Source organism: Erigeron canadensis, chromosome 8, assembly GCF_010389155.1.
Source record: "Erigeron canadensis isolate Cc75 chromosome 8, C_canadensis_v1, whole genome shotgun sequence".
NCBI lineage: Eukaryota > Viridiplantae > Streptophyta > Magnoliopsida > Asterales > Asteraceae > Erigeron > Erigeron canadensis.
This window is the reverse complement of record NC_057768.1, coordinates 22,426,879-22,440,360: the sequence shown is the minus strand read 5'-3', so window position 1 is coordinate 22,440,360 and position 13,482 is coordinate 22,426,879. Positions and strand designations below refer to the sequence as shown.

Sequence of the window (13,482 nt, the reverse complement as noted above, 5' to 3'; positions counted from 1 at the left end):
GTTTTGGAATAATATGGTCAACTTAACAGTTTTTTCATGCAAAGTTTATTTTAATTATCACAACAATCCCTTCTGTTTGTATTCTGTCATCCTGAACTCATAATTACTCACCAACTACTTATTATGTTTTCATCATTTGAAGAGTGAAGAAAAAGATGCATCATATTACGATACAAGTATACAACCTACCAAATTCATATACAGGCTAGAAACCAAATTCATCGTTGAGGTCTTTTATTCCTTTTAGGGGTGGGTTTTTTTTTTCTTCTATTTGAGCGAAAATCAAGTATTATTTATATATCAGGCCCCCTCTCTTCCCGCGTCTAGTGAATTGGAACCGCCAATGCGCGCGGGGAAACCTAACCCATTGCAAGACTTGAACCCAAGACCTTAAAAAAAAAAAAAAAACCTCTAAAGCCCTCATGCGAAATACCATCTAACTCAAATGATTAATTTGTGATTTATTAAAGCTAGCATTGAGTGGAGTACACACAAATGTCAATCACTTCAAGGCCAACTTCGTCAACTAGAAAAAGAAAGGTGTAAAATTACTTCCACTAACTTCCTCTTTACTTTCCCCATGGTTAATCAACATGTAAGAATCCCTCCAAATAAGATTTAATTATTTTGGGTGAAAATCTTGAAATTTATATATACATTGGATATTAATTTTTTGTCTGCAATTTGCACAGGTGACTTGTCACACCCCGTTAAAGCGGAAACACGAGGCACGGCAGTGGTATACTGGTATACACGCATAGCACATGAAATACAGATCATAACACAACGTGGCATATATTTACACATCAGAAGTTACATTATACCAGGAGTTACACTCCTTGACATGAATCTCATGTTCAAAATAGTATGCTGCGCCAAAATTTACAGATTTGTTGTAGACTTGTAGTTGTTCATGGCATACTATACGGTACGCCATATGAAACGCCCATTGCAAACTAGGTTGAAAACAGCATGACACTTTCAAAAGCTCCAAGTACTATACTTCAAAAGACAAGATTAATGCTAGACCAAATACCCGACCTTAACTTCCGTTGAGCTGAAAAGCATGAGATCAGAGTGAACTACAAAAAGTAATTGATTCATAGGTTTAGTTACTTATTCTTGAGTTTTTATTAAAAGAAAAGAAAGGAGAAAATTGGATAGGGAAAGAAAAGATGAAAAATTATATAAGAAAAAAGCATTCTTGAGTTCAAAAGAAACCAAAAGAAAAAATTATATAATTTTGATATTTTAAAATCATCCACACACCACCACCGACAGGAATCATCATCATCATCAGGTTTCTTTCTTTCTAGGGTTTCTTTCTTTCTTTCCTATTATTCAATACTAATTATAATAAATTAAAAATTAATAAAATGGAATCATCATCATCACCACAACAAGAAGTCTGCTTTCACGATGGTAATATCACCGACTTCAATTCATTCATTAGTATTGAATAATATCACGATGGCAAGATCAAGAAAAAATCATACCTAATGATCGCAGATCGAAGGAGTCTAGAGTTAAAGTTCTAATAAACCCTTTCAATCAAGAATTAATTACTGAAAAGAATTGATACCTGATGAGTGATGATTAAGATCGAATGGGGAGTCCAAACTGAGGGTGGCTTGAAGGGTGAGAAGACAATCATAGAAGTTTTCCATTCAAATCTGGCAAAAAATGGCTAGAAAGTTTTTGGAGGAAAAAGCCTTAACTTTTCCTTTCTTACACTTTCTTTTCCATTACAAAAAAATCTCAAGAATGCAAAAAGGTAAAATTTTTTATCTTTTTCTTCCTTTTCCTTAAAAAAAAAAAAATCAAGAATACAGTGTAAGTCTTAAAGTAAAGTCATAAAAAAAAATCTTTAAAAAGATACCAGTAGATTTTACCCAAGTTTTTGAATTCAATCTTTAAGGAAGACAAAACCTTATGGGTCTTGACTACGTGCAACGTTTCACCATTATACAGTGAGGTTTCCCCAATGTCGTATATTCATATACCGACTGAATGTTCGAAAAAAAAAAAAAAAAAGATATCAGTACATTTTTTGGACAGATTCTTAGCAATTCATCATTGTTTAAGACATGTAAATCTCGTTTTGGATGGTGCTGTTTAACATATGTAAAAGTTTCGGATTTTTGCGCCTTCGACATTAGATCTTACTTTTCACTCGTTTTTCAAAGAAAGGGGAACCATTAAGAAATTAAAGCTTTGTGATCAACAACAATGACTTTTAATGAATTATAAAAGCTGAGTCTGTAGGCTATAAAAAAAAAAAAGTTTTTATTGCGGCCAAAACCACCGCCAGCACCCTTTGATCAATCAAATCGATCACTTCTTTCCTGCACTCAAATAATGAACTTTTGGACCTACAAGCTACGTAGAGGTCCATAATAGATCCTCCACAATTATAACGTCCATATGACCGAGAGTTGAAAGACGAGTTGATTGTAAATTTGTAAGGGAAAATACTAAATGATGTTAGCAGTATATATACTGCTCTCACATTCATCTTCTTTAATTTTTGGAACGTGATTAAATACCCAGCCCCCCCTCCCCCCCTCCACGATTTTCACCTTTGCTGTATCTAATTAAATACTATAAACAATATGCAAGCTTTCCCCAATTTGTAATTGTTTCTTTTACACTTTAAAAGTCTTTAAGCAAATGCAATTTGAGTGATTATACGAATGCAAATGAGGCTTTAATTATCTATAAGCATTTTTTTTTCCAGAGAGATCGCCTCACAACTTCAATCAAATCAACCACTCGTCAATATGCCTATACGTTACGTATAGGCATATGCATGACGGTATAATGATATAACATTTTTTTTTGAAGAGCGAGTTAGTAGTTAATAGTTAACAGTTAGCATTCGAAACACCACAATGACATCTAATTGTGTTGTATGCGGTGCGCGAACCACGCATGCTTGGGATAATATTCAGGACTCTCGAAAACCCCCTAATAATCTACTCCTACAAATATAGGAAGTGAGATTCGAACCCTGATGGATTTCCTAATATCAAATACCTTACCAATGTCCACAAACCCATTGGCATGATATAGTATTTATATGTGTGACGTATAACCATATAGGATTTATGAATGATACAAGGGCTAGGGAATGTCGCTCATGAAAAATTGGGAATTCTATACGGGTTACAAGAGGTGTTTATTTTAGAATTAAGATGTGCACCTAGGCCGTAACACACCCGAATGAATATTGCAGATGATTTTTAAGTTTATATACTTAATAATAATAATAATAATAATAATAATAATAATAATAATAATAATAATAATAATAATAATATTTTTATTTTTTTAAATTGTTTTAGAACGGCACTTCAAAATATAGATATGCACTTAAGATACTATTAATCACATATTAATATACAACTTCCATTTGACTTGACCAAATTAACAAATAGAAATCAGAATTCTCAAACTTAGAACAAGCTATTTTTAATGTTAATGTGTATTTGTATACTACTTTTTCTCTCTAAAAGGTGCGACTTTAAAGTACATAGTAGATGGTTTAATTGCATTTGCATATTCATTAAAGCACTTTTCTAAAAGCATTTATTTTTGTTTATGGCCATGGCCCTCTTGGGAATTTGACATATCAATTATTTGATTTGTAGCCAATGATGACTAGTCTAACTGGTTAGAGGCATTCCAAGTTTTACTTAAGGTCTTGAGTTCGATCCTTAGGGATGACAAGTCTTGGTATTTTTTTCTCCGAATATTTGTAACGGTCCATGGTCAACATCTAGTTGTCTAAGGTACGTGTAAGGATTCACCATTATACGATGAGGTTTCCCTGATGTCGCATACCGACTGAACGTTCGAAAAAAAATTATTTGATTTGTAGTATGTAACATATTACAAATATACCACGTATGAAACACGAGTTGGTACTAACAAAAGAAACTTAAAATTATGTTCTAAAATGAATATGCACTGATGGTACAATCCAATAGCTAAAATCAATTATGTGATTGGATATTTCTGTTGAAAAATAAGACTAATAATCTTATCTTTTACTATATTATAAAGCATTTACTTGTCGGAGGTATAGCGTGCATATAATCTCATACCATTTTTTTTTGAGAACTGTTGCCTGATGTTTCAGAAGTGAAAATATAATACTATTTGTTTTGTAAGCTAAAAAATATAATACTACCAAAGTTTTTTTTTTCCTTCACAATTTGTGAAGAAAAAAGAATCGAATTTCTCCCATGAAGTTTATTAAATATAAAAACTGAGCCTGTATGTGAGAGGAACAATACCCAAACTTAAGTATTGACGCAGTACCTATCATATGCCCTTTTAATAAACAAACGGTATTCAAAATAGGTTTAGTATCCGAAAGCGTAAGGAACTTTTACACATTTCCTATTGTATGAATGAAACTTACATTTGGTGCATTGTAGAAAGAAACTTTGTAAAACTGTTCAAATAATGTAACATTTTTATATGCACGAATCAGAAATTTACACATGGCAGCTCATATCATTTGCCACGTATACAATTTATATTATTTGAACAATTTTCAAAAGTTTCTTCCTACAATACACCATATATAAGTTACATTCATACAATAGTAAAAGTATAAAATTTTCTTTTACTCTAGATACTAAACCCTTTCAAAATATGGTTGTGTGCCCACATACATAAAGATGCCTTCCAAACCTTTTTGAGTAAAAACAAATGAATCCAACTAAAATTCATATGCCTAAACAAATTTAGAAAGAAAATCAAGACACATGGTAATGTTTTGACTTATGTATCATTACCCATATGTTTTTAACTTCATAGTTTGTATTTGAAGGGGTCTGGTTCTTTTGAGTCCATTTGGCCAATTAAACTAGATTGAATCGAACCCGGTTCAAAGTCTGATTTGGTTTTGAAAACATTGGTTTCAGACTAATAAGTGCAACATATATCATCAACCTTCAAATCAAGACCAACAATCCACAAAGATATATTTTGCATGATTTCGGTTTTAAGCAGGAATCTATATGGTTAGATATGGAGAACTTCAAGCACTGTTCTATACCCAATACTATGCAAGTAAAAGTTAAAAACTACAAAAGCAACCATACATCTTAAGTATTTTAAAGATCAATGTAACTATTAGTCAACAACATTCAAGCTACAAAACAGACAGCATTAATCTTTCAACTAGATTGAAACCAAGAATAGAACATCAAAACTCCGGTAAAACTATGTTGGCCGCATATGTTACAGTTCAATTAATTCTCTCTCAACATCTAATTAAAAATAAAACTGTATAATTAACAAAACTGAAACACGACCCCTGGAGAAACAAAACACAGAGAAAGAGACGAACGGACAGAAAGAAATACCATCTTTAAGTTTCCAAACCATCCAAAAAGCTCTGCAACTCCTTCAACCCCTCAGCAGATACACTCCTCTGTACTCTCCCCCGTGGAGCAATCAAATTCGGGGGCGGTCGAGATTGAAAGCAAACCACAACAGCAGATAAATTATCTCCACTTCTTCTTTTGAGTGCCTCATCGACTAATTCTTTGCAACATAAAACTGGATCATTGTGTTCTTGCAGTTTTCTTCTGGCAAAGTCAACTGCATTTTGACTCATGAAAACGTCCCATATTCCATCACAGCCAATGATGAGGAACTCATCCTCTTCAGTCAGTTTTGTGGTCATGAACTCAGGTTCAGAACTGAGGGGGCCGCCATCTTGGTTCTTGAGTCCATCCATGTGCCAGTCTCCAATAGCACGAGCAACATTAAGTTGCCCATTGAGATACCCATCATAAACATATCCTCCAGAAGCTTCTATACGCTTTTTTTCTCTAATGCAGATGGGTTTGTGGTCCCTAGACATGTCAATTGCTTTACCACGGCGGCATAAAACTGCTCGACAGTCACCAGCATTTGCCACAACCAAAGAGCTGCAGACATGCATATATATGTGTTAGGGCAGCTATTCATGTCTACTTGACACTAGATGGAAATGGCTGCAAATACCCCGTAAGCAAAAGGAGGTATCCGCCCAAGGAGGCTAATTTGTTATGGGTGCAGACGTATATGAGCTCCTTTAAACATATACAAAAATAGTCACATTTTCTGGTTCATGGCATCAAATAGGTGGCAAAATGGTTTGTTCAGGCAGGTCATTTAAGCAGTTAAAAAACAAAAGTTAGGTTGAATTGACCTGCCACATTTTTTGAATCCTATAAAATTGCTCCATGTATAACAGATGATTGACAAAACAATAAAAATAAGATAATAAGCTTAATATTGTGATTTAAGATGTTGTAACCATTTGAATAGGAAAGATGTTAATATATATTTTTGTTTTCATGAGGTTTTTTTAAAGACAGAATAAAAAAGGAAAACAAAGAAAGGGGATGGCAGATTTATTAGTTTTTACTTAAAACCTTCCCTTCCACTTTGGGGGTGATTGGGAAGACAAGAAAGTATACTCCTCCCAATTTCTCTTCCATCCCCTTCTCTTCTTTTCTTTTCCTTTAGAAATAAACTGAAGAACACATTAGTGATATTCACCCATTTCTATTTTTACCAAGGTTTTTGTACATTTACCCATTTAACTTGTTGGACAGTTGGAGACATAATTAATCTAGATCAAACCTTTAATAGGTAAAAGGGATCAAGGTTCTACCCATTTACAATGTCTATCTAAGATAGAAAACTTGCCGACCCAAGTGGATATAACTATTCATAAAGAAACTATATGCTATATAGTAGAGTAATCAGAAAATTATCAACTTGTAAAAGAAACGTACCTCCCAATAACAAGAGCTGCCAATGCAGTTGTACCAGATGCAAGATCAGCATCCAAAGTGCAAGCTTCAGCAAAAGAATTGTCAGTCTGAGCAAATGCAGATGCAATCACCCTCTCTATCTCCATAGGGAAGTCATCATCCTCAAAGATAAATCTTGGTAGATGGTGGCATGCAAAGTCAGCTGCATGTTTTCCTCCGTGTCCATCGAAAACCTGTAAAAACCATTAGTATCAAAACAAAGTTAGATGGTTGGGTTGCATCTTCAACACGAAATGGTTCATATTTGTAGTGGTGAAATGGTCATGATGACCCAATATATCATAATCTAAATTTGTATGTTAAATAATGTCGAAAACTTTATGCAACATAGATACAACTTGGTTTTAACATTTGACGTATTCAACCATTTTACTTTGTTCCCTTTTAGCAATGGTTATAACTTATGATAGACCCATCTGACCCATTAGAAGGGAAAAATAACCCATACTTTCTACTAAATAAACTTGATAATTAAGAACTTAATCATTCAATCAAATTTCATGTTTCTTTTTTGACTTAATAAAAATAACCGTCAATTACCTATGTTTTTACTTAATACATACAGACATTATTTATGTATACAGCCACTTAATACACTCAGCACTTAATGACTAAAAAAAGAAACGGACCCTTTCAGAGTTGCCATCTCTACATCCAAAGAGAAAAAAAAAATCCACGTGGTGTGTATACTTTATACTGCCAATCCTACTATATATGGTTCCTTGACTCTTCAAGTAAATAAAATGAATATAAAAAAGAGCAAAACCAAAAGAACATAATAAAAAGAGAAATGGAAGAAAAGCATATCTAATGACAATTTGGACAAAAAAAGTAACAGCCTGGGTAGTCATGTATGACATACGCTCATCATTAAATCAAAATATTACATTCTGCCGTTGTTTTTGCACCACACTTTTTTTTTTTTTAATACTTAAATATATGTGAGATGATGAGAAGCAAAGACAAATCAATTATTAGTCGCAACATTATCAGCTTATTTATCCACTTGAGTTCACTTCTTAAAATGATTGAAGTTTGGACACCTATGTAACTGAATATCCTGTGATACGTAACTTTTCCGACTAAACAATAGATAATAGGAATTCAGCCTCTGAGACCCTAAGAAAAATGTTGATACAATATGAATATTCTAAACATCCTCTAGTCCTCTTAGAACTTCTCTGCCATTTTAATTGCATCTACCCAGCTTCGTAGAAGACAGCTTTTCAGGGTTCCATAACCCAGACCACTATTAATGGGATTAGAGCCATAGATTCTTATACAATACCCCTCCCAAAACATAATGACCAACCCTTTTTTGTATTGATATTTAGATAACTATATCACCCCAAAAGCATTTTTTCAATTTCTTTGTGTTTGTGTTTGTGTGTATAAATATTGTGTTTGTTGCTCTATATTACCAATTTTCTTCACAATCACCATCACCGACAGCAGTACATACCATGCTACAACGAGAGGCTGGTTAATGTGTCCAAAACCACAGACTCCAAAAACTAAACAATCTTTAGACAACAAGCGAACTAGAAAACAAACTTTAACAGTTCAAAAGGGCTGGTATGAAAGTACATAGAAATTTTGTAGCATAACCAACAATTGTTTAGCAACTCTTGGAAAAACATTGATCAAAGTTTCCAATCACGCGACAAAATGAACATCACTACAGAGGTGAATTATTCAGTAGTCATATTTTGACATGCGCATCAATTATGTTTGGTCCAAAAGAATTGAAACCTGAAAGAGCAAAACACTTCCAAGTTTACTATATACCAGTGTTGTCAAAGGCGAGCGCCTCTTGCGCCTAGGCGCAAAAGGCGGGCGAGGCGCACCTCCAACGCCTGAAACCTTAGGCCCAAGACGACCATGAAAAAGACGATCAACAACGGTCAACTCTGGTAGTCAACGGCGATCAAATTGGTTAAATGGGTCAACATTCGACTAAATCATTCAATATCCGGCCCAATCGTGGCTAGATCTAATGTTTTCCGGCCAAAATGAGTGACCATAGTTGTTTAAGAAGATAAAAGAAGAGATAGAAAATATAAAATGAAGACACAAAGTAGTGACCATAGTCTAATAATTTGAAGTTTTTGGTTGAAAAGTTTGTATTTTTTGAATGATATTTGATTTTATAAATGACATTTGATTTTTCTTTTACTATTAGTTTTCACTATATATAAATATTTTATAATTATTTACTTAGTGCGCTTTTTTTTTCCCGGGCGTGCGCTTTTTTTTGTGCCTCTCGCCTTCGCCCTATTTGAGGTCTTTGCGCTTTGACATCGCCTTCGCTTTTGACAACTATGCTATATACAAAAACTAACTCTGAAGATCCGTTGGTTCTAATGAAATGTTTTGGGAAGCTAAATCTAGCTAACGATCAAAAGCATTTTGAGCTAAACTAATATCACCTAAGCTTTTCATTTCTTTTCATTAAGACCGATATGTCCTGCTGCAACACTTGATATGATCATCCCACATTGCAAGAATGCAGATGCATCAATATCAAGAGAACATAGAGACTACAGACACAATGAGAAGCTTTCGGACTACACTGCAACACAAAATTTAATGTTAATATTATGCAGTTGTTTCTAGCATTAGAGAAACAACCACAAATTGATACAGTAAAACATGTGTATAACATAAATCACTTTTGCATTTGCATTTCAAACCACTTGTTGCACCTAACAATCATGTGACAAAAGCACCGGTATTTATTGCTCTAATTGACAACATCATAGAAAAGCAGCAGGTAAACCAATCAATTAATCAATTTATTATGTAAACGTGAATGCTCCAGTCCAGCTATAGTGTCACTTTCTCATCATATAACCACCAGTCCACCACTCACGGTAGTAACCAAAATTTAAAGAGATGGTACAAGCCATGATAAAAAAACATACCGCATAAAAGGCACCAGGTCCTTCAATTGGATTCTTTCCACCATAGTCATGCACGTAGCTATCCGCACAAATATATACATCCTCCATGCTCCCACGGAAGCCTATGTCTGCCCATGCTCCTGACCGTAGTAGCGGTAAGAACCCAGATTTACAATCATCAGGATTAATTATTGGTTCAACAGATGCCTCTGATATCCTTCTCCTCACCTATATAACTTCTGGTCAACATCCATATACAGAATTACCCAATGACTAAAAACTAAGAACAAAACCATTAAATACTAAACGTAACAATAACAAACTTGACAGCACCATCCAACATATAACTTTTAACCTTGAAGACAGATAAAGTTGCATTCCGAATCAAATCATGATCATAAATACAGGATCTGAAATTCTGAAACATTGTCATTGTCAATCTAGTGCATGCTTATATATTTGTGCAGCTAAAGTTGTAGATATTTAACCATGAAAACAACGGAATATGAATCACCTAACAATTCTAATCATTAAAAACAAACAACGGTAGTACAAGACGGTTATCAGTGTGCTATTATCATTCTCCGAAATGCCATATAATAAGTGTAAGTTTCCTAACATAATTTTCCTAGAATGTTCAAAATATGACATCTTTCTTAGCAAGCGAGCTATAAGAAAATTTTGGAAACTTTTAAAGATTAATATAAGGTAATTCACAGGAGATTTAGGAGTGCTCTTGAGTCTTGATAGAAGAATATAAAATATTAAAGCTTCCATAGGAGAAGCCATAACTGCCCACACCCATAAATAAAGAGAAATAACTTGGTAAAAAAAAAAATTCAATAGAAAGTTAAAGTCTGGTCTGACGCAGTTGCTAGGAAATTGATCACGATAATGAATTAAAAGTCAATTACAGTAGTATCATTCATTACATGCATATCAAGACCACACCATATAGCTTCTTTAAGAAATTTTGTCACCTACTCACCTGTATTTCAAAGCGATTCTCAAATGGTAAGTGAGCTACGAGGTTTTGCTTATCTCCTCATAAATAGAGATGCATGAAAAAAAATAGGAAATTAGGGTAGTTGAAAATGGGAAATTATATAAACGAACAATCATATCCATGCCTCCATGGTTCCAATTTGCAGTACCACAGAAAAATAGATACAGTATAAGATAATAATACAATGATAAATATACATTTACTAAATAAAACAACATACTCGTAATGATGTACAACAACTTCACTTATTACGAAAAGCATTCATCCTATCATCATTAAAATGTGTAACCTTTATTTTAGTTAAGGACTTAAGGTGGGGGCGAGGAATAAAGGGGGGGATCTAATTTTAAATTCTAAAGAATCCACCTATCTATATCAAAATAGTAACAAACCGTACCCAATCTCGTCTTCCATGAAAGATGGGAGAGGTCAGATATAGACAGTCTTACCCCTATTTATTGTTCCAGAATGCCATTTTGTATGAAGTAAAGATCGAAACTTTAACCTCTATCTATAATGACAAGAAATTTTTCACTTGATTCAACCCTACTTATCTATATCCATCTATATCTATCTATATCTATATCTATATATCTATATCTATAATTCAAAACTCATTCATTCATATTCATAAAACAAGATGCAATCATGATAATAAATCCCCCAAGACACATATTAACAAGCATTTAATGAACTCAATATATATATATATATATACTTACGAGAGAAGGGTGACGCACAAGAGATTTATTAACAGATTTTGGAGGTTTCCCATCACCACCAGATGATGATGTTGATGCTGCTGCTGATGTGGAATTTCCATTTCCATTTCCATTTTTATTATTATTATTATTATTATCAAAAATCACAACTTTTTTACTTGTAATGCCTTCCATTGTCATCCTCAATCATCACTTGCCCCTTTTTTATTATATATCTTTTCAAAATAATTAAAAAAACCCTAGCTACCTCACCTATCAGATATAGCTCCTAGGATTTTTTTTTATTAAATTATTTATTTTTAAAGAGGATTATTTAAATATTTATTAATGTTTTTTGGTTATTAAATTGTTAATTGTAAAATGCAGAAACAAAGTGAAGGATCTCTGTGATGTCTGTATGTGGTGGAGACTCCGACTACGACACGATTTTGCTAATTGCCGTCGGAACCACGCCGTATTTAATTTTTATTTAACACGTGTCTATTTCTTACCTTTACCACCTGTTCTTTCTTACTTCTAGTAAAAATAAAAATAATAAATAAACAGGTGCTATGTCATCATCTCCATTGGTAATTGGTAAATACAGTAATTTTTTTCGTTAACAGGAAGAAAAAAAAAAAATGAAAGTATTCGCTAAATTAGAATGTATTTTTATTAAATACATTTTCGTAAATACTTTTTTTTCTTTGTTAAGAAAACGTAACACGTGACCACATACTTCATTGCAAAAGGGATAATCATGTGTGCACCGCATATTTTAACCGTCCGTTATTAAACATTTTTAGTTAAAATATCCATCAAATAAAGTGTTACATCTATTGGTTAACATGAAAGTGCATGTAAATAATAAAGATATAATAAAGGACGTTTTAAAGGTATATCTAATTTTTCTTTTAATGTGGTATATTTTATACACTATACTTGTCAACTCGCACTTTCTGACTCGACTCAAAATCTTTATTTTTTGACTCATGACTTGACTCGTAAGAGTCAGAACAATTTTTAATATAACATAATTATATATATGTGATACATATAGACCATATATAAGTTGATTATCTAAATATATTCATTAAAAAAATATTAAGTGTTCACTTTTATATAATATATATCTAATTTTATTGTATATAAAAGTTTGCATCCACTGATTCATATATTTTTGAACTAAAATATGTAAAAGATAATATCATCATCATCATATTTGTAACATCCTGAATTTTTTTAAGACCAACAAAAAATTAATCTTTATTATAGTTTTGTCTTTAAAACAATTTCTTAGTATTTAAATTTGAGATATAAGGTTAAACTAGATAGAACTTTAGTGGATAGCGGATATTTTACCCATCAAGATAGGGTTTATAGAAATTGATAAACTAGGGTTTTTAAAAGAGATGGTATAGGGTTTATAGAAATTGATAAACTAGGGTTTTTAAAAGAGATGGTTATGTTATAATGTTTTTCTAAGATCTTATTTGTAATAATACATATTAATATGTAGTTGCATGAATGTTTTGATAAAGTTTTTTAGTAGCTTTTATGGTTAAAGCAAGAAAATGAAGATTTTGAGTGATAATGTAGTATGGTCATATAGTAGTGATTATGAAAAGCTAGAAATAATGTTTTGTTTTTTTGAGTAAAATGTTGTATAGCCATATTGATGTGAATAGAAATGACATTAACATGCGTAGTCTTGGAATTTTGATATGGCCGTGTTTGGTTAAATTGAGAAAATGATGAAATTGGTGATTATGGTATTAATCAACCCAATGTCCATGTATATAAAAGATGGGTTGGGTATTGAAATACTACTAAAGCTAGTAATTTATGACTCGATGGTCTTGTATATGTTGCCATTGTGTTAGATGACCAAAGATGCGTTTGTGTTCATTGCTAGGTTGAAAGCTTCTAATTTGTGTTCTTACGGTCTATCATGGATTTGGTTGTCGCGAAGGAGGTGAGTACTCTTGCATACGATTATATGTACGTTGGGTTGATTATCATATGATGGT

At 32.8% G+C, this 13,482-nt stretch overlaps 1 protein-coding gene across 2 annotated transcripts; it reads right to left on the bottom strand.

Annotated features, from left to right (window-relative positions):
* Nucleotides 1-5,097: 5,097 nt before the first annotated feature.
* On the bottom strand, nt 5,098-11,889 carry LOC122578612 (probable protein phosphatase 2C 57). 2 transcript variants are annotated; one of them, XM_043750606.1, is made up of 4 exons: nt 11,474-11,889; nt 9,767-9,973; nt 6,804-7,015; nt 5,098-5,948 (listed from the first exon to the last, which is right to left on the bottom strand). In XM_043750606.1, the coding sequence occupies exons 1-4, from the start codon at nt 11,651-11,653 to the stop codon at nt 5,384-5,386; spliced, it is 1,164 nt and encodes a 387-aa protein (XP_043606541.1). In that variant the 5' UTR covers nt 11,654-11,889; the 3' UTR covers nt 5,098-5,383. The 2 variants fall into 2 exon arrangements, with proteins under 2 accessions (XP_043606541.1, XP_043606542.1); XM_043750607.1 differs by having other exon boundaries at nt 11,492-11,889.
* Between the last annotated feature and the right edge of the window lie 1,593 nt (nt 11,890-13,482).

Coding starts and splice junctions, on each gene's coding strand:
- LOC122578612 (XM_043750606.1), bottom strand. CDS start 11,653: ATGACAATGGAAGGCATTACAAGTAAAAAAGTTGTGATTTTTGATAAT. Junction 9,974..11,473: donor TTGTGCGTCACCCTTCTCTC/GTAAGTATATAT, acceptor GAAGTTATATAG/GTGAGGAGAAGGATATCAGA. Junction 5,949..6,803: donor GCAGCTCTTGTTATTGGGAG/GTACGTTTCTTT, acceptor GCATGTCTGCAG/CTCTTTGGTTGTGGCAAATG.